This window comes from Sminthopsis crassicaudata, chromosome 3 (genome assembly GCF_048593235.1).
Source record: "Sminthopsis crassicaudata isolate SCR6 chromosome 3, ASM4859323v1, whole genome shotgun sequence".
NCBI lineage: Eukaryota > Metazoa > Chordata > Mammalia > Dasyuromorphia > Dasyuridae > Sminthopsis > Sminthopsis crassicaudata.
Window position 1 is genome coordinate 378190657 of NC_133619.1, and position 23521 is coordinate 378214177.

At 33.3% G+C, this 23521-nt stretch overlaps 1 protein-coding gene across 1 annotated transcript in view; it reads left to right on the plus strand.

Annotated features, from left to right (window-relative positions):
* THSD7B (thrombospondin type 1 domain containing 7B) overlaps positions 1 to 23521 on the plus strand; it is a 1297161-nt gene that overhangs the window by 1267925 nt on the left and 5715 nt on the right. Inside the window, exons 22-27 of the mRNA XM_074301932.1 lie at positions 879 to 1038; positions 8237 to 8410; positions 8523 to 8618; positions 10709 to 10791; positions 14212 to 14404; positions 19825 to 19912. Coding sequence (XP_074158033.1) covers positions 879 to 1038; positions 8237 to 8410; positions 8523 to 8618; positions 10709 to 10791; positions 14212 to 14404; positions 19825 to 19912 — 794 coding nt within the window. The remainder of the gene's footprint in view (positions 1 to 878; positions 1039 to 8236; positions 8411 to 8522; positions 8619 to 10708; positions 10792 to 14211; positions 14405 to 19824; positions 19913 to 23521) is intronic.

A 23521-nucleotide genomic window follows, 5' to 3' on the forward strand; every position in this document is an offset into this window, starting at 1 on the left:
AAGTATGAGATATGTTGGATTCAATTGTGGAGAAGCTAACTATAGGGCCAAAGTACAAAGACTAGAACAGACCAAATACAAATGTGGTGAATCAAGATTAGCATAGGAAAGCAGGTGAGAGATTAGATATTTTTATTTTGCATACTCCCACATTTCTTCCCCAAATAGAATGTAACTCCTTAAAGAAAGAAAGAGCTTTATTTTGTCAGACCCATAACTTAGCACAGAGACTGGTGAATAGTGTTTAATAAATGTTTGTTGATTGATTGATTTGTTGCCTTAATGTATTACAACCTGGACTATCTCATATGAACTGTCTGGTAGGCAAAAGAGAAAATTGTTTAAATCAGAGTACACATTTCTATATACTGATTATTACTGCAGAAAGAAAAATCACTTTGCTGCTCTAGCAATGTCAGCCTAACCCACAGTACAAGAAACTGAATTCCCTTCCAAAATGAAAACAAAAAAGGTAAAAAGAAATTCATATCTTGTGGTTGTAAATGTTCTCATGAGAAGTGATTAGGGATAAAACCATTTTATCACATATAATACCAAGACAAATTTTGTGTGGTTTCCATTTCCAGTCAATCTTGGCAATATTCCAATGCAAGTCATTATATTCTGAGTACTTACATTTAAATTCCCTAGCAGTTTCATTTTCCTACCTCAGCTTCCCCACCATTCCAACCCAGCTGGGCACCATTGCTCTGTGCAGATTTGTGTCAGCAGTTGACAGATGGCTCCCCAGGGGAGGAAGGCTTCATAAATGTGCAAAGATCTTTGGGATTTTCCTAAACAAGAGGTGGCAGGAACCACAAATATGAGAGAAGCTGATGGCTTGTGGTGATGATGATTGTGTAATTAAACTTTCATAGGGTGGAGACTGTGGTGATGGAGTTCAAGTTCGAAACCTCTCCTGTGTGGTCCACAATGCTTCAGTTTCTCCCACTGCCAAACAAGTAGAAAATACATTATGTGGAGAGCTGCTTCCCCAAGACAGTGTCCTACAGCTCCCTTGCTCTGTGCCTTGCCCAGGTAAGCAGTCTCTGAAGCACTGTGCTCTAATTTGCTATTCAGTTTTCAATTTGACTTGCTACAGAAAGGCCTTATCTTTTGAAATTTGAAATTCACACTTATTTCAAACTCATCTTTAATTTTGAATGTCACTTTCTTTCCTACTTCATTGCATTTCTCTTTCTATTAAATATATATGTAAGGATGGGTCGAAATCACCTCAACGCACTCAACCCCGATAAGGTTATTGGATGAGAACATACCTCAATTGTTTCCTATTGTAAAGAAAGCCTGAACATTGTCTAGATGTGACAAGAAATCTTTCCTGATTAATTGGGTTGGGGGGTTAACCACACTCTCTGAGACTCCAATAAAATATTCTAACTGAAAAATTCCAATAAGGAATAAGTAAAGAGAAAGTGAACCAGTCAAAATTCCTGTGGAATAATTGAAAAAGCAAGATTGAACCCAAGAGTTGAAAGTACCTCTACAATATGCATTACATAGATAATGGAATTTTTTTATGCTGACAAACAGTGGCAAAAGAAAGTGGGAAGAAGAAAGGATGAGGGAAGAACAAGAAATATAATGGTAACTGATTGGCTCTGAATATTTAGTAATATAAGAAGCAGAAATTTATAGTATCACTGAAATATACTTTCTACTCTAGGTTTAGACTAAATTGTAGTATAAAACAATTATTTAGGGGAAATGATCATCCCTATTAATAAACTTGTCCTTTCTTTCAATTTTTTTTTTTAATTTCGATTCTGTTGTCATTGTTGTAGGTAAGTAGGTAAGACAATTATCTGGTACCGTTTCTGGAATCAGGAACCCCTAAGTTCACTTAATCTCCACTTGGTTAATTTTCCTTAACTACAAATTAGGGATGACAATAATACCACCTATCTTACAGGGTTATGAGGATTGAATGAAATCATATTTGTAAAGTACTTAGTACAGGTCTGACATGTAGTACCTACTTTATAAATGCTTATTCCCTTTCCCTCTTTTTATGTTGCTATTGTATGCCTTTGGAAAATTAAATTATTTGTGCATCTTGAATCATTCGTTATTGCTACTGCTACTAGGCCAATCATCATTCTATCCACTCATCTAGCCTATTTTTGTTTATTAAATAAAATATAAATGGCTTATTCTGTTATCCATCATCCTACATAATCTGACTCCAACTTTCTTTTTTTTTACTGTAATATTTCATTTAACTTTTATTTGCATTGTCATTTTTATTCTTATGCCATAAACTTTTTTTTTTGTTTCTTCAGTTTCTTTTGGAATATCTTTTTTATTTTAAGTAACCTCCTCTTCTGTTTTAGGAACAATTTGTTCCTTTTCAGTAAATATCATCTCAGTTTGTCAAGGAGAATTCATATATGGGTTGATTTGACCATGAACTCTATAAGTATGCCATCACATTTTGGGAGTTTTGTTAACCTGGATATGCTTAATGACAAGACAATTCACATCCCAACCCTTCAGTTGTAGCCATCCCTGTGTCCAACCCTCTCACTGAGCGTGAGTACACCTGCCAACTCCACCATCCTATTGGCAGAAGGGAACACTGTTTCTTTAAGGTGACATCTTTCAAATACTTGGTCACTTTTTGGATATGCTTGTTTCATAGCTTGGATTCTTATAGGTGTTTTTGAAATGTACTTGGAGAATTGAGCCCCTTGACTTGCATGATTTTGTGGGGGGGTTCTCTGGATCAAGAGAACATCCCTCACCATTTTAAATGATTACCTAGGACAACTTAAAGGAAGAGGTCCAATCTTTTTCTACAACCTAACGTTCTTCACACATTTTAGGTCCCAACTAAGGTGTAATACTCACTTATCTTTTATTTTCATGCTGCACTTTCCTATTTTCTTGCCTTTCTTTCATTAATCTTCCTACCCTTTCATAGAATGGATATCTTCTTTCCCCTAACATCCCTTTCTGTTAAAATATTTCACTTATGTCAAGTTTTCAAACTTTTCAAGTATCACCTTCTCTATTGAAGCATTTTCTAGGTGTAGAACTAAACTTTTGTGTGATTCAAGACTCTTAGAACAAGAAATCTCCTCCTTTGTAAAGCCTAAGAAATTATTCTACCAGATGGAAATGTTTTATTCCTTTTCTTATTTCTCAAAGTATTTCACCTGTACCTCTTTATTGATTTTGTCAAATAATAGAGTTTCACATTGGAAAGAGACCTGAAAGCTAATCTAGCTCAGCCTATGTCTGAAGCAGGAATCATTTCTGCTACATCTCCATTAAGAGATCAATCTATGAAATCCATGCACCTCTTAACAATGGTCTATGGATGTACAAACCTGTGTAGTTTTATCAATGCATTTTAAGCTACTTATCACTGCATTCTTCACAATTATACATCTCAAATCCACTTTCCTACTTGTTCTTCCTAGCAGAGTCAGCCTGATGCCAACTAGTTATCATTTCTTAGATGCACAGAATCTCAAAGGATTTCTCAAGTCATTTAATCTAACTCTATATCTAAGTAAGGGACACACACTCCCAAAACAACATTCCAAACAAAGATCATATAGCTCTCTGGTATCTATGAACATGCCTCTTTTGATGATTCCTTCCATTTTTTTTTGACAAGCTCTAATTGTTAAGAAGTTTTTTTCTTTATTTCAGTCAAGCTAGAATCTGTATCTAAAGCTTCTTACCATTATTCCTAATTGTGTGACAAAGTATCACAAATCTACTCCCTTTTTCTTCAAATATTTAGGTATACCAATGTCATATCATCCCAGTTCATTCAAATAAATGTATGAAATAATTTTTAGTCCTCTCATCATCCTACTGTTTACTTTTAAAGCCTTTTATCTTGTGGATAGACTTCCTAAAATGTGGTATTCAAATTTTTATACTACTCTACATGTGGCCTGACCAATACAAAATACAATAACAACAGATCATACTCTTTATTATCACTAGGTATCCCTATATAAGATTAGGTTACCATGTCATACTGTTGTCTAATATGAAAAGAGCCTGTCTACTTAAATGAAGAGGTCTATTTACAGAAGCAGTTATCTAGGCACTGGTCATCTTGTCATTGATAGGTACAATTAATTTTTTTAATCCAAGTTTAAAAACTAGCCCTTTTAATTGTATTATACATTTTGGTCTCTCCTTCTAACTGGTTGGGAAAGTCAGAAAAAAAATTCTGTAACCAATGTATTATTTGTCTTTTCTAGATTTGTGTCAAATCTATATTTGTTATTTATATCATCTGTGTCTTTAAAATGTATAACAGAAGAGATCCAAAGACTAATAAGCAGGAGTGCTCCACTAGAGACATATTTCTACATTTAAATAAATCTGTTAACTATTTCTCTTTTGGTCAGTCTTTCATATTTGTGTGTGTGTATCTGTGTGTGTGTATCTGTGTGTGTGTATATATATATATATTTTTTCCCCCAAGTTACAAGTAAGACAATTTTTACATTTATTTTTAAATCTTTGAGTTCTAGATTCTTTCTCTTTCTCACTACCCCAACTCCCTCTTTAAGAAGGCGCTTGTGAAGTTATGTAAAACATTTCCATAAAAGTCATGTTGTGAATGAAAACACCTCCCCCATCCACCTCAAAAAAGGGGGCTCAAGAAAAATAAAGTTTAAAATAAGAGCATGCTACAATTCATATTCAGACAAAATTAGTTATTTCTTTGGGTATGTTTAGCATTTTTCATCATAAGTCCTTCAGAATAATTGCGGATCAATGTATTTCTGAGAATAGCAAGAGTCATTTGCAGCTGATCATTTAAGTCAGTCTTTCAACCAGTTCCAGGTCAACTTAAGAGGACAAATTCCTAACTGATATTTCTTCATCTTGTACATTGAAAAAAATTTCTCAAATGTCTTTCCAAAAGCCAAAAATGTTTTGTTTATTCCATAACCCTCTCTAGCCTATTTGATTTATCCTTAAAGAAATCCTTCAAAGGAAATCAATTCAATTTAGTTCTTCAACAATTCACATTAGGTCATAGTAATCAGAACTAAAACTATCCCTTTATATCTATTTTTATTTTTCATTTTGCCTTGCATAATAGTTGTTTGTTTGTAAATGGCTTATCTGTACCTCAAATTAAATAGTAAAATTCTTGAGGATAGGATTGATATTCAATTTATTTTCCTTTAATAACCCCAAAGATAGTACTTTGCAAAACCTAGGCCTTTGATGGGCAGGGAAGAAAAGAAGAAAAGAAGCAAAGAATGAGGGAAGAAGGGAAGAAAGGAGAGAAGGAGAGAGAGGGAAGAAAGGGAGGAGGGAGGAAGGAAGGGAGGAAAGAAGGAAGGAAGGAAGGAAGGAAGGAAGGAAGGAAGGAAGGAAGGAAGGAAGGAAGGAAGGAAGGAAGGAAGGAAGGAAGGAAGGAAGGAAGGAAGGAAGGAAGGAAGGAAGGAAGGAAAGATTTGTTAAGTAATTATTATGTTCTAGAAACTGTCTCATCTGTACTGCAAAACAACCCTGAGAAGAAGATGCTATTATTAAATTTACATTTCATGACACTGAGTCAAAGAAATGTTAAGTGATATGCACAGGGTCATATAGCTAAACAAGTATCTGAAGCTGAATTTATTCAATAAACATCTACAACGTGCTAAGCACTAATGATATAAAGAAAGGTAAAAAAAGAAAACGGTCTTTGCTCTAAGGAGCTCACAATCTAACAGGGAATACGCATGCAAGCAACTATGTTTTAAAAAATTATAGGCAAAATAAATTGAAGAATAGGACCCTTGACAGTATTAGATAATTTATGAAGATGGAAAATTAAATTCATTTTTCAGCATGTTGAGTTTAAGATGTCTGCTGGATATTCACTTTAAGGTGTTAGGAGAGAGTTATAAGTGCACATATTAAGAGAGTGTTTAGGGATGGACAAATAGATCAAAGAACAGTATCCATAGTAAAAAAAAAAATAAAATAATTGAATTCACGGAAGATAATGAGATCACCAGAAAAAAAAATAGTTCAAAAGGAAAAAGAGAAGAGGAAATGACAAGAGGAGAGGAGAGGACAAAGTAGGGGAAGAGAGGAGAAGAGAAGGGATGGGAGGAGAGTAGAGAATAGATTGTTTGGTTGTTTCATTCTACAGAAAGTGAAGAAGGAATGAAAAAAAAGTGATTAGATTTAGTAAATTTGGAGAGAGCAATTTCAGTTCAACCATGAGGCCATATTGCAGAGAGTGAAGAAAAGAGTGAGAGCTAAAGAAGGACAGGATGTTGGTTTTAGAGGCAGTTAAAAACTGGGTTCAAAATCAATCTCAGATACTTCCATTATATATGATCAAGAACAAGTGTCTCCTTATCTGGATAATATGCATATAAATAGCACCTACCTCATATAGTAGTGAGGATAAAATAAGATAATAACCTTAAAACCTTAAAATGTTAGATAAGATTGTTAATAAGTGTCAAATTCAAATGTATCAAATTGAATTAATTACATTACAAATATACTATATAGGATTGATTTTCATTTGGATTGTGACTTTAACTTTTGTCAAAAAATAATTAGAATTGAACTACATATTTATTTGTTATCAATGCTCTCTTTAAATCAATAAATGAGTTAAATGTTTAAATAAATTTTATAGAACCTAAAATCACATGTGCCATAATAAATTGTGTTCAATTCCATTAAAATATTTTCATGCATCAATTCACTTTGTCTTAATTTCCTATATTGCCAATATGACGAAACACATTTTCCAGGAGATTACTCATGTCTCTTTTCCTGTCAGATCAGAATTTGTGCCTGTACCTTCCTATGAGTACTTAAAAGAGGTCTTTCTTCTTAGGGACTGCTAGATGATCTACTATATACAGTAACAGTAATTTAGGAAGACCTGAATCCAGCCTCAGACACTTACTAGCTATGTAGCTGTAAAAATCTAGGCAAAACATATAAACTATTTTGCCTCAGTTTTCCCCATCTGTAAAATGGGAGTAATAATAATAATAATCACTTCTCAGGATTATTGTAGGAACTAAATGTAAAACAGAATTGTAAAGCACATAGCACACACCTGGCATAAAGGAGGTGCCATAAATATATGGATGCATATTGCATATGTGTATGTATGTATGTATGTATGTATAATTTTCTTATTGACAAGCACCCATAGAAAACTCATGTTGTAAATCAGGAGGTGGAAAAAAATACAAGATGGAATTAAATTCAGTCATTAATAAGGGTAGACAATATGACACTGGGTTTGTGAAGGAGACAGTGGGCTACTGAGTGACTACTGATCAAACCCAGCTTAGAAGGACTAATTCAAGTACCTATGAAGCAAATTCCAGGTTCACGATTCATGCTAACTGGGTGCTAAGCTCCCTCATTGTTTCTTTGCTGAAGGTGTGAATGTGTTGTCAACACACAAGAATAACAAATTTTAAAATTGCATAATCTTTTTCCAAATCATTCATTTTTGCAGCCTTCATATTTCAGTACCTCAGGGCATAGCAGAGCCTTGTCCTAGTTGAAGGCTCTCAGCAAGTATAACCTCTTCACCTTACTCTTCATCTAACCCCCTATTGTCTTTTCTGGGACTTTGTTTCATCAATCATCTATTCCTCCTCATGCATATTCATTCTCTCTTTTGCAGGCATCTTCCTCTCAGACTAAAACAAAATCAGCTCTCAACATTATCTATTGAATAAAGAACAAATGTGTTAACCTGATATTCAGGGCCCTTCAACAACTCACATTTACAGACATATTTCATATTACAATTCACATAATGTTTGCTTCAGCAAACTGTATATAACTGATGATTTGATTGCTATTTTCCCGTGTCTCTGCCATTTCCTGTTCCTAGAACAACCTCACCTCTTATTTCTGCCTTTTGAAATTCTATTCATTCTTCAACACTCAACTTAAATGTTATAAGCTCTCTCTGCCTTAGTTCATCCTCTCCCCTAAAGCAGCAATGCTTTCTCCTTTCAAATTCTAATAACTCTTTCTGTTTCTCTTCTAGGTCAATCATGTCTGTTTCATTGTACTACTATTTACATATTTTCCTTAGCCCTCTGAATTATTAGCTAAGTCAGGACAGAGGCATGTTTTATTCAACTTTCCTTCTCTCCATAACCAGCACAATGTTGTATATATATATCAGGTGCTTACTATATATATATATATATTTTTTTTTTTTTTGTTTGTTTGTTTTTAAACGTAGGAGACTGTCATTTGACAGACTGGTCAGAGTGGAGTACATGTGAATTAACATGCATCGATGGCAGAAGTTTTGAAACTATGGGCCGCCAATCTCGTTCAAGAACATTTGTAATTCAGTCATTTGAAAACCAAGACAACTGTCCTGAACAGATGTTAGAGACTCGCCCTTGTCTAGGTACTATCACCATTTTTATGCATTTTTATTTTCAGCAATTCTTGAGTCACTATGCAATGTTCTTTACTATGAGAAATGTGTTATGTAACATGATCACCTTATTTATTTGTAGGTGGAAAATGCTATCACTACATATGGAAAACCAGTCTTTGGAGAAACAATGAGCGAACAGTTTGGTGTCAACGCTCTGATGGTATTAATGTCACAGGTATTTATGCCTAGAATTAGTATAGACTTTTTGGAAATTTCTCCAAATATTGTCTTTGTTTTTTTCATGGGAGAAGGGGGAGGTTCCTAAGTGAAAAGAAGATTTAATATTACTATTAAATTAAATAATATTACTATTATAGCTTCTTGCTATAATAAAATCACTTTGGATGCTGTTACAAAATTCCTTTGGTGATGTACCTTGTATTTCTACTTGGCAAATTCCAGTTAGATCTTTACACAAACCAAATATAAAAAAAAATTACTATTTGGGGGGAATAATTCATTTTAACTGAAACACCAAAACTTTATTTTTAATTTGTTGCCAGGAAAAATAAGCTGATCTATTCCTCTTTTTATTTTCTTCAGCTTATAAATGGAGCATCACTGAGTGAAAACATTAGAAAAAACAAATTCCTAGTTATTGGCTAATATGTGTTCCTTAAATTTGAAGTCATAGTATTTAGAGCTGAATAAAAAGAATACTACATATAATTCTCCCATTTTACAAATGAGGAAACTGAGACCAAAAAGTTTAATTTATTCAAAGCTACATATATACTAGGTAGTAGCAGAGCTACAAATTGAACTTGAGTGCTAATTCCAAATTAAGATTCCTCCTTCTGAAACACATATGGAGCTTTTAAATGGTTAGTGGTGATTATTTGTATGAAAAGGAAATGAACAAATTATTTGTTTGGAAGCCAAGGAAGAAAAAGAAATAGAAGCATGAGTCAGTTTTCATTAACTAGAAGACCCAAATGTTCAGTCTCAGCCTTGATTGTATATAGTAATCCTGTTTACAAAAAAATAAGCAAAGGTGTCCAGAGATTTCAAGAACACCACAAATACCCAAATAGACAAACCATCCTTATTTCTTACCTGATTGTTCAGAGACTACAGGTAATTGATAATCAGTGCAAATGCTAAAGAGTGTATACTTCCATAAATTATTACTGCTATTAAGTAGGAAAGGGCAGCCTGGTACAGTGGAAAGTGTATTGGATTTGGAGCAAAAGGACCTGTTTTGAATATGTGCTCTGCTACTTTCTACCTACATAAGGAGGCTAAATAATCTCCTTGGGTGGGTAGAAAATAGCAGAATTTGGAACCTTTTAGGAAGCTAGGTGATACAGTTAATAAGAGGACTGGGTCTGAAATCAGGAAAACCTGAATTCAATTCTAGAATCAGATAGCAACTATGTGACTCTAGGAAGTAATTTAACCTCTGCCTGTGCCAGTTGCTTCAACTGTAAAATGGGGGAAATAATAATAACATAACTACCAGTGTTACCATAAAAAGAGAAAAAATGAGAGTAGATTTCAAAACACTTAAAACAATGCATGCACATAGTAGATGCCTCATAAGTAGTTATTCCATTCTCCTTCCCCCTTTTCTTTCCCGATTTCCAAATCTGAAATTCTATTATCTTATAACTGTACTGTATTTAAATAACAAATTATACATTTAATTAATATATACCGTATTTAATTAATTAGAGTCAAAGGATTCACAGTCATTGACTTTGTTCAGACTCCAAGGAGTCAAAGCCAAATAATTTTAAGTATCCAAGGATTCATGCACTTGAGAATTTTCACTGAAATATTTGATTTGATGATCTCATGAAATATCATTAAATTCTGGTATTAATTTCTATAACTTTACTTATTATGTCAACCTAATGCCTACTTAATGTGGCATATTTTAAGGAATATATGAAAATGTATGTAGACTGAATAAGAAATGGACAGGTATTCCAGATACTGAGATTTTCTCAAGTCTTGTTAATAGTGTGGTATAGATTGTACCTTAAATCATGTCTGTGAGGGAGAATTGAACCATAAATTGGTTTTCAGCTATATAGCATTTTAACCACACTGTAAACATAATGTTAAAAAAAATTCCTAAGCAACCACCTCCGAGTTAATAAGTCATGTTCTTCTGCTCTTGGCTTTTGTATGCACATTTGATAAATATATCCTCCCTCAAGTGGCTTGGATATTCTTCTTAAAACACGGAGGAGAAAGGGAAGCTATTTGAATGCCTTGTGTTAAAGAATTCCCCAAATGATTTTAAGGTTTTCTTTCTAGGGGGCTGCTCTGCTCAGTCACGACCTGCTTCAATAAGACAATGTAACCCAGCCTGCAGAAAACCTTTTTCCTATTGTACACAGGTGAGTCAGAAGTTGCAGCCTTTAAAAAAAAAAAAAAAAAAAAGAGCAGTCTAATTCCTCCCAATCAAAGTTGTCAGATGATCTTCTCCAGGCTGATAGAGTGTTAACATGAATGCTGTGTGAGCATGATACCACCTAGCGGAGTATATAAGAGCAAATCCAGTTGTAAAAGAATGTTTTTTTTTTTTCTTTTGGATTAAAGACCAGCATATTTCTATCAATGTGCCCACCCTACAGCTTGCCTTCTAGGCTTATAATTTCTATTAGGTCTAATTAATAATTGAGACCTTAATTGTCTCATTACCATAAATTTAGATCAGCAACTACATCTGTTCTATTTAAATTGAAAGATAGTACAAATGTATAGGTTCATAACTTCTTCAAGTCATTAATTGGAATTGATTACATTCAATAGCATGAGGAAACTTTTCATTCCTTCTTGCTTTCAGTAGGAAATGTAAATCTTTGAAGCAGAATTTTTTTTCTCCTCAGGGCTTACAGAAAAATGTGTAATAAACTTCACTCAATTGCAGTTCTGGTATGTTCTAGCAACTGGTCTATGTAATGAAAAAAAGATTTTGAATTGTATTGTACCTTATAAAAGAAATATGTTTCTTAAAATGATTTGCTAAAAAAAATGCAAGAGATCAATAGTATTTTATAGTTGTTCTTTTCCATCTGGGATTAGAGTTGGGATACATTCCAGTGACCAGGACTGCACCTCTATACAACAAAGCTTTAGCAAGGCAATATTAGTATTTTCAAAGTCATATATGTGTGTATACACACACACACACACACACACACACACACACACACACACACTTACTTTTAAATGACTGTCCTCTTCCAAACCTGGTATTTTCCTGGGTTTTAATAAAACATAAGAGAATATGAGCCTGATCAATTAAAATCTTTTTTGTCTAGCTGCGGGTATATGTGACTCACATATCTTCTATACTCATGCGCCATAATTCTGCTTTTCTTTGAGACTGACAAGAGATATATCTTGGAAGGATGACTTTAATTAGCTGAGCCACTACTACTTTTCCTAATTAAGTATCTTTATTGAATGTCCTATGATATTCTAAATTAAAACTGTGAACTATCATCACAAGACTTGGTCTATATTCTATACTAATTACCTGAAATAAAATTGCTGTTACATAGCACCAGCATATTTTCCTTGAGTTTTTAAAATGGCTTTTTTTTTCCTTTCCAAGAGTCAGGTACATGTGATGCATCCCTGTTTGGTTTGCATGCAATCCTCAAAATAATAATTGATTGCCTAAATATATATGTTGACTTAGAATTTTTTGAATAGTCATTCTATGGTAGATCTCATTCAGAATATTCAAAGTACTGTTTCCAGTTTGCCTTCTTCAATCCAAACTCAACTCTATTGCAAAATAATCTTTCTGAGATTAAGGGCTATATTACTTCTCTACTCAAAATCCTTCATTGACTTTAGGCTCAAATACAAATTTCTTAGTCTATAATAAAGGCTTTCTAAGTTCTGGCTTCCATCTACCATTCCAGACTTATTTTACTAAAAGCTCTCTAACCTCATTGTCTCCACTTTCTCACATCCCACTCATTTTTCACTCCCTTGCTTTCATTCCCTATCATTCAAGTAAAACTGCTCCCTTCAAAATTAACAATGATTACATAATTACCAATTTTATTTTCTTAGTTTTCAACGTCCAAGAAATCTGCAGCATTTGTTAGAATTGACCATTACTTCTTCCTAAATGTATATAACATTATCTTCTGCTACTTCTTCCACTGATCTGATATCACAGGTATTGATTTTATTTCCAAATCTCCTCCATCCATTCTCTTTGCTCCACTCATACAACAGCCTTTAGGTAAAATGCTCATAATTGGTCTCTTAATTCCTAGTCTCTCTACTTTAATCTGTCTTCCATATAATTGCTATATAGATATGCCTACAGCATAGATTTGCTCATGTTACTCCCTTATGCAAACCTCAAGAACTCCCTATTTCCACTGAGATATAATATACTCTTCTGTTTGTCATTCAAAATCTTCCACAATATGACTTTAATTTAATTTTCTAGAGAAATTTGGCATACTGTTCCTTAAATACTCTGTGTTCCAACTAAATTAGACTGATATCAGTTTTCATTCTCTTTCTTTCATTTTCACACCTTTGCACAATTTGTATTTGCCATGCCTGAAATGCTTTTCCTCCTCATCTCTACCTCTTAGAATCCAAAACTTCCTTCAAAATTTAACACAGGTGCAACCTCTTATAAGAAGTTTTTTTTTTCCTCAATCCTTCTTCCAATTCAATTGTAGTATTTTCCTCACTGAAATTATTTTGTGTTTTCTTACCTCTGTATATATTGTTTTTATTCTACTAGAGAATAAATGCCTTGACAAAGGAAATGAAATTTTCCCATCTTTCTATCCCAGGACATAGACAACATAAGACACTTATGGAATTGACAAACTACTGTTCTGAATTATGTTTCTAAGAGTGGGAACCCTTACCTGATTTGGGTACCATTCTTGAAGGTAGTCTATGCTCCTTGCACATAGAATGAATAGTGAACACAGAACTAGTGAGGAATTTGCTATGGGGATTTGGACCATTTCTACTGAAAACAGAGCAAGATATTGAGTTTAATTCACAGCAAGGGAGATTTTTGATTTGACATTAAAAATATCCTGGGTTTGGTTGTAAAACTCCCAGAAAACAAAGGGAGGTAGACTGCCACACTTTATAATACTTTGGAAATGGAAAAGGCAATGCCATTTCTTTTTTTTTTTTTTTCTCATGCCATGGGACTGCTTCACCAACACAATGCGTGTTAGTCAGCACACTATTTAGATACTAACTGTTCAGTGTAGTGCTGGATACTCTGGCACTCAATGGAGTTTATAACTTAAAGAGGAACTCAGTACATAAAGGGAAAAAAAAGGCCATGGAGATCTTGCAAAGGAGATAGGGTACTATTGTCTTCTGTTTTTCTTATCTGTGTAAGTGCTGCTGGGATGCTGGAGTGAATAAATAGCATTATTAGAGCAGCAAGGATTAATCCCCAAAGGCTCCTGTGGATCCAGGAGCTGAATGAATGTTTACAAAGACTTTTAGTATGTTAGGAAAAGAAATAATGTAATGCCTTATATTTACAATGAATTATATTTTATCTTCAGCATGTAGAATAATTATGGCCACCTTTGAAAACCTGACCATGTTTATTCTAGAGGTTGACTTTGGTATTTGAAAAAATGAAACTTATTTATTCAATTTTAGCCTTATTGGCAAAACAGGTGCTTAAACTCTTTAGTTGCCAGAGCAAGCAGTTCAGATCTTAAGTGATTTCTATATTTAATTTATTTTGGTTTTTACTGTACAATTGGCTATGTAATCTTAATTATTTTTATATGTAGGGTGGAGTCTGTGGCTGTGAGAAGGGCTATACTGAAATAATGAGATCAGATGGTTTCTTGGATTACTGCATTAAAATACCAGGCTCAGAGGATAAAAAAGCAGATGTTAAAAACATTGCAGCAAAGAACAAGCCTGTAAATTCAAAAATACATGATATTTTCAAAGGATGGTCCCTTCAACCTCTTGATCCAGGTAAGTCTGATTTATTGAATGTGTGTGTGTGTGTGTGTGTGTATATATATGTGTGTGTCGTCATATATAAATACATATAAACGAAGATATTGATATAGATATATGCCTTTGTTCAAGTAGATCTTGTGACAGCTATCTCTGACATGTGTGATTTATGACATAGACAGATAAAGGGAAAAGGTGACCAAGATCTCCCCATAATTCCATTTCAATTCAAGGTACAGAATGCTAGGCTAGGCTATATTAAGGTAAAGAACAAGAGTAGAACAATGTAAAAAAACATAGAGGGAGATATATTTTAGCAATTTAATAATGAGGAAAAACATAATGATGGTTAGAACTTTCCAGCAATGAAAAAGGCTTTCTTGTGAACTGGAAGCTTCCCCTCATTAGATGTGTTCAAGTGTAAGCTCAATGTCCATCTATAAAGGATGGATAGGGTTCCAAGGGTAGATTATGTAACTTCCAATATGCCTTCTAAACTTTTTGTTTTATGATGGAAAATGGAAGAAGCAGAACCTGAACTAGAAATATGGCAAATACCACATAAGACCTAGGCCACAATGCAGATCCATAAATGAAGAAATGAGAAATAGTATCTCCTAAGAGGAATCATGGCAATCCTGGGACATTAATAAAAGTTTGTTGTTGAAGATTATGTCTTATCTATGGGGCAAAGAACTCACAGCATCCATTATTGAGTAGCTTATTATTTTAATGAATAAGTTTTGCCAAAAAGGGAATATAAGCTATTGTTTCTAATGAAATACTACAGATGTTCTCAGCTTCATATGGAAAATAGTACCAGTTCTATAGTAATTATGGTTCTCTGAAGGGTAAAGGTAAGGAAAAACAAAGGGGAGAAACTGAAGGAGAGGAAATAATGTCCATTGCTCACCAATTCCATTTATTTGAGGATTGCTGTATTCTTACCCCTATATGGGATGTCTTGATACTGTTTAAAAGAATAAAACATACTCCTACCTTAAATACCACTTTTAATATTATTATTTTTTGCTTCCCTTCCATTAGATTGTCCTCCCCTTTTGTTTATTTGCTTTTCCAATCTATTCTTTTCTCTTTTGTGCTTTTCTCTTTGATGCAGCTTGCTACTACATAAAAAGTCACTTTCAAACTAATCAGAGAGAAAATACTGAGGGGAAGACCTTATTTTCTAATTCTTTTTCACTAAGGAGTTTTTATTCCCTTATGACTCCATAGTAGAAAGAAAAGTGACTTTCAAGTTAGAGACTATAGGTTCAGCATAACTCAAACTCCTACATTCTGAGAGACCTCAGGCAATTTATTTAACCTCCCTTTGCTTATTTCCATTTGTTTATTTCTGAATATACTATTGGACTAAATGTCCAATAGACTCCCTTAGTTCTTTGAAATCATAAATTGTTTTATTCTTTCTATTTGCATATTCAAAGAATAACAATTGTCTGGTACATACTACGCGGTTAATAAATGATTTTTGATTAATCATAAAAGCGGAATTCATTACCTTTCTCCTCAAACTCATTCTTCTTATGAATGTCCCTATTTCTACTTAGAGAAGCTATCCCAAATGTTCATATGGACTATTTGTGTCTGACCTGTGGCAGAGCACACCGAGCTCATATTGGTCTGATTAGCCACATTCAAACACACTGCAAGTCGACTCTAACATAGTGATGTCCCTTTGGTCCTCTTTAAGAATGAAGGACAACAATCAACCAACTAACCAATATGAATGTCCCTATTTCTGTTGAAGGTGTTAGCAATCTTCCAAGTCCTCAGGTTCATAACCTCAATGTAGACCTCAACTTCACATTTTCATCCATCCCATCTGATCACTCATTTGCTACATCTTGCATTCATTTCTCCACTCACATAACCATCACACTAAACTATTTAGTCAACTCCAGTGATTTCCCATCGTCTCCAGGATCAAAATTCTTTGTTTAGCTTTTGGAGCCCCTCACAAACTGGCCCTAAATTGCTTTTCCCCAATAGTATTTCATATTATTCCCCACCTTACACATTATGTATGTGTTCTCCAGGCAGGCTGGCCTTCAACCTCTTTCCTCATAATCTGTCTCCTGTTTCTTTGCCTTTATCCTGACTATCGATTCCCTACTCCTACTTTTCTCCTTCTCTCCTAGTTTCCTTCATAGTGCAAGTATCACCTTCTACACCAGATTTTTCCTTATCACTTCAGCTTTTACTGTCTCCCCCTTCTTCAAATTATTTGAACCCATATTTTATGCACTTGTATGCCCCACCTAGATTACAAACCCCAAGAGAGAGATAAAATCTTTTTTACCTTTTCTTTCTCTCCCTAGTACCTAACACAGGGCTTGACACCTAGTGGGCACCTAATAAATTATTGATTTCATGTTGATTGTCTGGTTAGATGTTATAAGGCTTCTGTGATCTCTTTTAGACCTGCTGTACAATGATCTCTCAATAAATAGAGACTTAAATGAGGGATTATGAATTGCAGAAACTCAAGTTCCCATCACTATCTTTAGGTTATTTCATTGCAAGGAACTGAAGTGGAGTAAAAGTGGAAATGAGAGTCAATATTCATCAATAGTACCATTTAACCACTAATGGTTGGGATTAATAGCAAAGGAACTATCTAATCCCAAAAGATCTATTATTTACTTCTTTCAATTCTTTGCTTCTAGAACAATGGACTATTCTGATTTTAGTTACTTATTCTTCCTTATTCAAATCAATGAAATAATACTTCGGCTGTCTTCCTATATTTTTTAGTGCAGAATAACCAAGGCCAATGGGTTGAGTTATGTCTTGGGAAACAAGGCCAAATCATTCAAAGGTTCCAAATCATTCCAGGAATCTGGTATAGACACAACTTATAGCTCTAGTAATTATCTTCAGATAACATAGTCAGGCATTTATGAACCCAGATTCCTGAGAACATCACTGAAGATATGTGAAGAATTCTGCTTAATTGTGAAGTAATAAATAAGGAAAGATGGCTATCCAAGGATGATATTCCTACTTCATTCAAAACTTAAAATAGGGTGATTTCATCATTAGTGTTTCAAAGGGCTCAGAATCAAAGGTTTGTTAAAAATTTCATGACCTTGGAAAACTAGAGTTACTTTAAAGAGCCAAAAACTGCTTGAGGCTTAAAAATGTCCTGGAAAGGAACTACTGAAATAGACAAGCATAGCACAATCAGAATTGATTATGCTTTTATTCAAAGCAAGTGCTGCTTACTATAAATTTAATTGTTTTTCATTTCCCTTGTTTTAAAATGAGGATGATGATGTGAATCTTGTAATCCTAATTACACTCATGCAATATAATAGAACTGAGTGTGTGTGTGTATGTGTGTGTGTTTGTGTGTGTGTATGCACTTTAACATGCATAATGCACTTGCTTTGCAATTCTTTGATATTGTCTGATTCAATAAAATAGTATATCACATTTGTTATGCATTAATTACATGGACATATGATAAACTGTTTAATTGCCAGAAAAAAGTTAAGTTGCTGGATCAACTACAACTCTTTACGTTCTCTTAAAAACAGTAAGAACAAATCACATGTATATATATAGCTCTTTACAAATTTCAAAGTTTTCCCCTGTGATGATCTCTGAGTAACACTGCATATATAAGGTATCCCAAAAATCTTAGTACAATTTAAGCTTTACTAAGCTTTTGGGACACTCTGGTTTTTTATCTCTACTTCACAAAATTACCAAATGAGGTAATTGAGTCTAAGAGAGATTTAAGGAACTCGGTCATATTTACATACTTTGTGATTGTAAAAGCTATAATAAGAATCCAAGTTTCCTGACTCCAAATCAAGTGTGTTCTTTCTTCTGTACTTCACTTATGTCAAGGCAGGTAAAATCTAGAGTTAAATTTGAATTGAATTTGCATTGTGATATTTTCCTTCAATCAACAAATCTGCTTAAACATACACAAAATGAAATACATATGGCATTGTTTCTACATAATTGTTCAAAAAATTGGGGAAAGCATACTACTTGTTTCCATATGTCTTAGTAAGAAGTGAATTCAGAGAAATGATCAATTATACAGGTTGGTTGGTGTCATAGTGATTAAATAACCTATTGATTGGATATTTTCTTTTTCCACCTACTTTTCTTCACACAGATAGAAACCAATGCAGAGACATTGTATTTGTGTTAATAATGAGGTTCTTGCAGTGCCAAACAACCAAAAGCAAAGTAAAACGTATGATCAATTGGATGTTTTAGTAGCCTGTAAATGCAGGCTATATTTATGTGAATCAATTTGCTCAAGGACAGACTTGTCAGAATACGAACTGGTTGTCCATGATGAATAATTACCATATTGATAGTGATGTGTAAATAAAATTGTGTTTCACTTTCAAAGGCCTCTCATAAAATAGGTCAGAAAAGGCTAAAGCTGGAAGGGACCTTATTTTATAGATAAGAAAACTAAGAGCTAGAGAGAGAACATGATTTGAGTTCATAATTTTGAACTGGAGTGAGTGGGCTCAAAGTAAGCTCTGTTAAGTAAGAGAGTTAAAACACAGGCCCAGACCTCCTAACAGTGGTCTTTCCACTATGTCAACACATATAGAACCCAGATTGAGATATTTTGTTTGTTACTTTGTTTCTTTTATTTCTTTTTTGACAAGCTTTGTGATTTTTATCATTTGGAAGTTGTTGATGAGAAATTAGCTTCATTGAGGAATTTCCTCTACCAATGTGCATCAGTATTTGTCTTTAGCCTGAAACACAACAGTTAAACATCTTATCCATGGCCATAGAGTCAATATCTATCAGATGCAGAATTTGAACCCAAGGCTCTGAATCTAACAACACTATAATAGAATGTTTTGTTTTTTGTTTTTGTTTTTGTTTTTCACAGAAGTCTGTTAATTATGTTTGTATATTAAGAATGCTAATTAAGAATTCTCATTACTAACATTTTCTTAATTTTTAAAATTATTTTTGTCAACAATGATTTCCAGTGAGATAAAAGATGATAAATAAAAATATTGACTATTTTAAAGATACAATAATCCAATAGTTCTACCATTTCATTAAAAGAGGGTATTGCCCTCCACTATTACAATCACAACTTCCTAATGCCTGCCCATTAACTTTTGCCTTTAAGTCCACTACAATTAACTTACCTAATGTACAAAAGAAAGAAAAAGAAAATCTTATGAATTCCAAATTCTATTTTCCTCCAGAGTGTTTGTGAATACCATGAAATACTGAGGATATGGTATGAGCTAGGCAAAAACTCTAATATTAATTTCAAATACAGAATTAGCATCTGAGCTTTTCAAATATTCTGTGGTTCTTGTTTCATTTTGTTTTCTTTTTTGTTTTGTTTTCCACAAATGACCTAGTACTTTTCATATTAGGCTGTTTCTTTTATCTTTACATTTTAACAGATGGCCGAGTTAAGGTCTGGGTTTATGGTGTTTCTGCTGGTGGTTTTCTCCTTCTGATATTCCTGATATTTACATCTTATCTTGTTTGGTAAGTATTATATTATATGAAAACCCATATTATTTAGCTGGATAGCATGTTATATTAGAAGAAAAACAGGGTACATCAACGGTTATATGCAGAGGTTTAGCCATAGATGTTTAACAACAGACTCTCTAGGTAAAGATTATATGTGTAATATGCTATAAAGTTTAATCTGAATCATTAGTATTTTCTCCATTACTCTAGTCAATAAACAATCATTAAAATTTTTTATTTTTAAAATTTGCCAATATATGAAGTGTAAAATATTCACACTGAAAATTTCACAATCAACTCTTTCAAATCAGTACAAGATAGCTCCAGAATATCCCTGATTATGTGCATATAAATGGATGTATATTCATATATTAATCATTATATTTTGATGTAATTTACTCTCTCAGAATTCTATATATTTTATTTTATGCATTTAAAATGCTTATTCTGACAAAAGGGTAATAGACTTCAGTGGACTACTAAAGGAGACCATAATATATAAAAAGCTAAGAATCTCTGGTGTAGAATTACACAAATAACCTTTGAAATCATGATTAAGCTATAGCGGTCATTTCTATAAAATTGATCTTCTGGGAGTACATTTTGTTTCCATTAGGCCTCCCACCTTAGTTAATCTAATTATGAGGCTGCTATTTTCTTGATGATGCTCCTATTTTGCAGGAAAAAATGTGAAACAATTTTTAAAATCTTCACACAGGGAATTACTCATTTAATATGATAAACAAGTCTTTATTAAAACATCACTATTGCCTAAAAGCATTCTTTCTTGAATATCTAAATTGAATTGACCAGTCAATCTAGCTAAATAACTTGTCAGCAAAGTGGAGGTTTTTTGTGTTGTTTTTTGTTTAATGTAAATAAAATCAGTTTGATAGAATTGAACAGGTGTGAGATGAAATCATTTAATTCACCATCTCTATCCATACTTTGAAACTTTGATCAGGTTATAAAATGACATTGATAAAGAAACTTACTCAGTTATGGATAATGATTTGCATAGAATAAGAAAACTTGCCTAGTGGTCTATATTATTTGCAGTACACATATCTTGAAAAACTATTCCTTTGGAAGTCATTTCTATATATTGATTATTTGATACCCCATAGAGAGTGATTCTTTATTGCACTTCCTAACCCTCAAAGTAATTATAAGGAACTCAAACACTTTGTAAAATCTTAAAGAGTCATATTAAAATGGGATTTGTTGTTATTGTTGTTATTGCTTTAGAAATCTGAGTGATTGCTACATAAAGAATTTTTTTTAAAGATCAGTTTATTGTACAGAATGTAATTTGGCTGGCTGGCTAGCCTTGAAGCAGACAAAACTGAATATTTTCAGGTGTGTTGAGAATATTAAAAAACACTGAATATTCAATTAACTTCCTAGGCAGGGTTTTCAAAGAGAACTTTTTCCTTTTTTTCCTGAGATCAAAGTTTTACTTTTTTTTTTTTTCCCTGAAATTAAAATTGAGATCTTTCTATTCTTCCTTCTTTATATTCGGTACCTGTCTTATAGCAAAGCCAATGTTTCCTTAAGTTTTCTCCCCTCCCTCCCAAGTTTGCATCTCAATTCAAATCCATGCTTGGCTAATTTAGCCAGAAAGCCTGTTACTATGACAACAGAGGTGGTTAATATCGATAGCTTTGGTCAGTCAAAGTTGATAAAGGAATAGTCTATTGAAAATCCCCTGTCTTATAAAAAATCTGAAAGGAAATCTTTTCAACATAGGCCATGTTTACACATGTGAATGTGTTCCAAGGACTATTTCCCAGTAATACCTTTTATTTAGATCCACCAGAGAAAAAGATTAGTATAGTCTAGTCTGAGAAGCCTATATTAATCCTTCCTATCTTTGTCAATGAAAAACTTTAATTGTACTTTGTCAACAGTATTAAAACTGAAAGAGACTTTAGAGGTCAGCTAGTTGAACCCATTTATTTTTTTAATGGAAGAATCTGAAGCCAATAGAGAGGAAATCACTTAGTCTCTAGGCTCAAAAATGAAAGTTCATTCCATTCCATAATGTTATATCACTGACAAAAATGTGAATGTCTAAATGTTCTCTCACTAAGTCTATCGATATATGTCTGCTGAATCTTAGGTACCAAATCTGATTAGACCTGATAGTACTAACCAATGAACAAAATTGTAATTCAGTTTCATTCATCTTCCATTTTGCATATAACAGATCATAAAATGTTAAAGTTGGAATGGATCTCAATATTCTTTAATATTATAGATAAAGATCCTGAGGCTCAAGATGGTAGAACTAGTAAGTGGCAGAACCTGGAGCAGAATCCAGATCTTCTCCTTTGTCTGGCATTCCTGTCAGTATGTAAAAAATAAAAAGATTAAACTTGGGGAAAAATTTGTCAATGTTCTAAATGTTCTAAAAATTATATTTATTATATTATGTTATATTATTGCATTGATTATTATAGTATAAAATTAACATAATTATCTTTGATAACTGTAGTGGAAAACAATACTAAAGCAAAATATTACTAACTGGCAACAATTAGCCAATATTGTATATTTAGCCACAGGACAAACAGAGATCTATCGATTTCATTAAAAAGAGAAAAAAAAAAAACTTTTGTTTTCTCCTAGTAAAGATAAATTACTTGTGTGAATGTCATTGTCATTGGATTTAAACATTTTAAATTAGCTGATTTATTGGTGCCCCTGCCAAACAAAATTCTTAATTAAAATTTCTGAATATCTATAGAACAATGATAACTAATGTGTATGAGGCTGACCCTGAAAAATATTGTGAGAACCAGAAGTGCCTTCTGAATTCTAAAGAGACATTAATTTATGCTCAGTCTAGCTTTTATATTACATATTCCAATGCTTAAAAAATGAATAATCTATGCATGGTATGTTTGGGAACTCTCAAGGAATCAGACCATGACTGTGCCCATAAAAGGTTACACTGTAGATAGTATTGTCTAAAAGCTGTTTAGCTTGGTTTTCTGAGTATCCTTGATAAGTCTTTCTATGAACTGATTCATATCCAAGAAGTATTTGCCAAATAAAAAATTACTAGAGACTCAGATAAAGATCTTACTCCGCTTTATTGAAGGCAGTATATGTAATTAAATAATATATAATTGGTTTAATTGTCAGAAAGACCTGGGTTCTAATTCTCCTTTTGCTATATACTATTGGCTATGTGACCCCGGGCAAGTGATTTAATAATGCAGAGCCTTAGGCAAGCCCTTGAGGCTAACTATAAATCATAGACAAGATGCCCATCTGCATTGATAGTTTTTTTCCTAAAATGAAGCTTTCTATACCAATAAAATCAGAAATCTAGCCAAAAAATACCCTGTTGAAAAGATTTAAAGTATAGCATTCAGGAGCAGTTAGATGGCACAGTGGATAAAGCATGGATTCCGAAATCAGAAGGATCTGAGTTCAAATCTGGCCTCAGACACTTAATATTTCCTAGCTGTGTGACCCTGGGCAAGTCACTTAACCCCAATTGCCTCAGCAAATAATAATGATAATAATAATAAAGTATAGGATTCATTAATAGCTTTGTCATTAACAAACAAATGATTTGAATTGTGTTGCTTTTGTATGGATGATACTTGA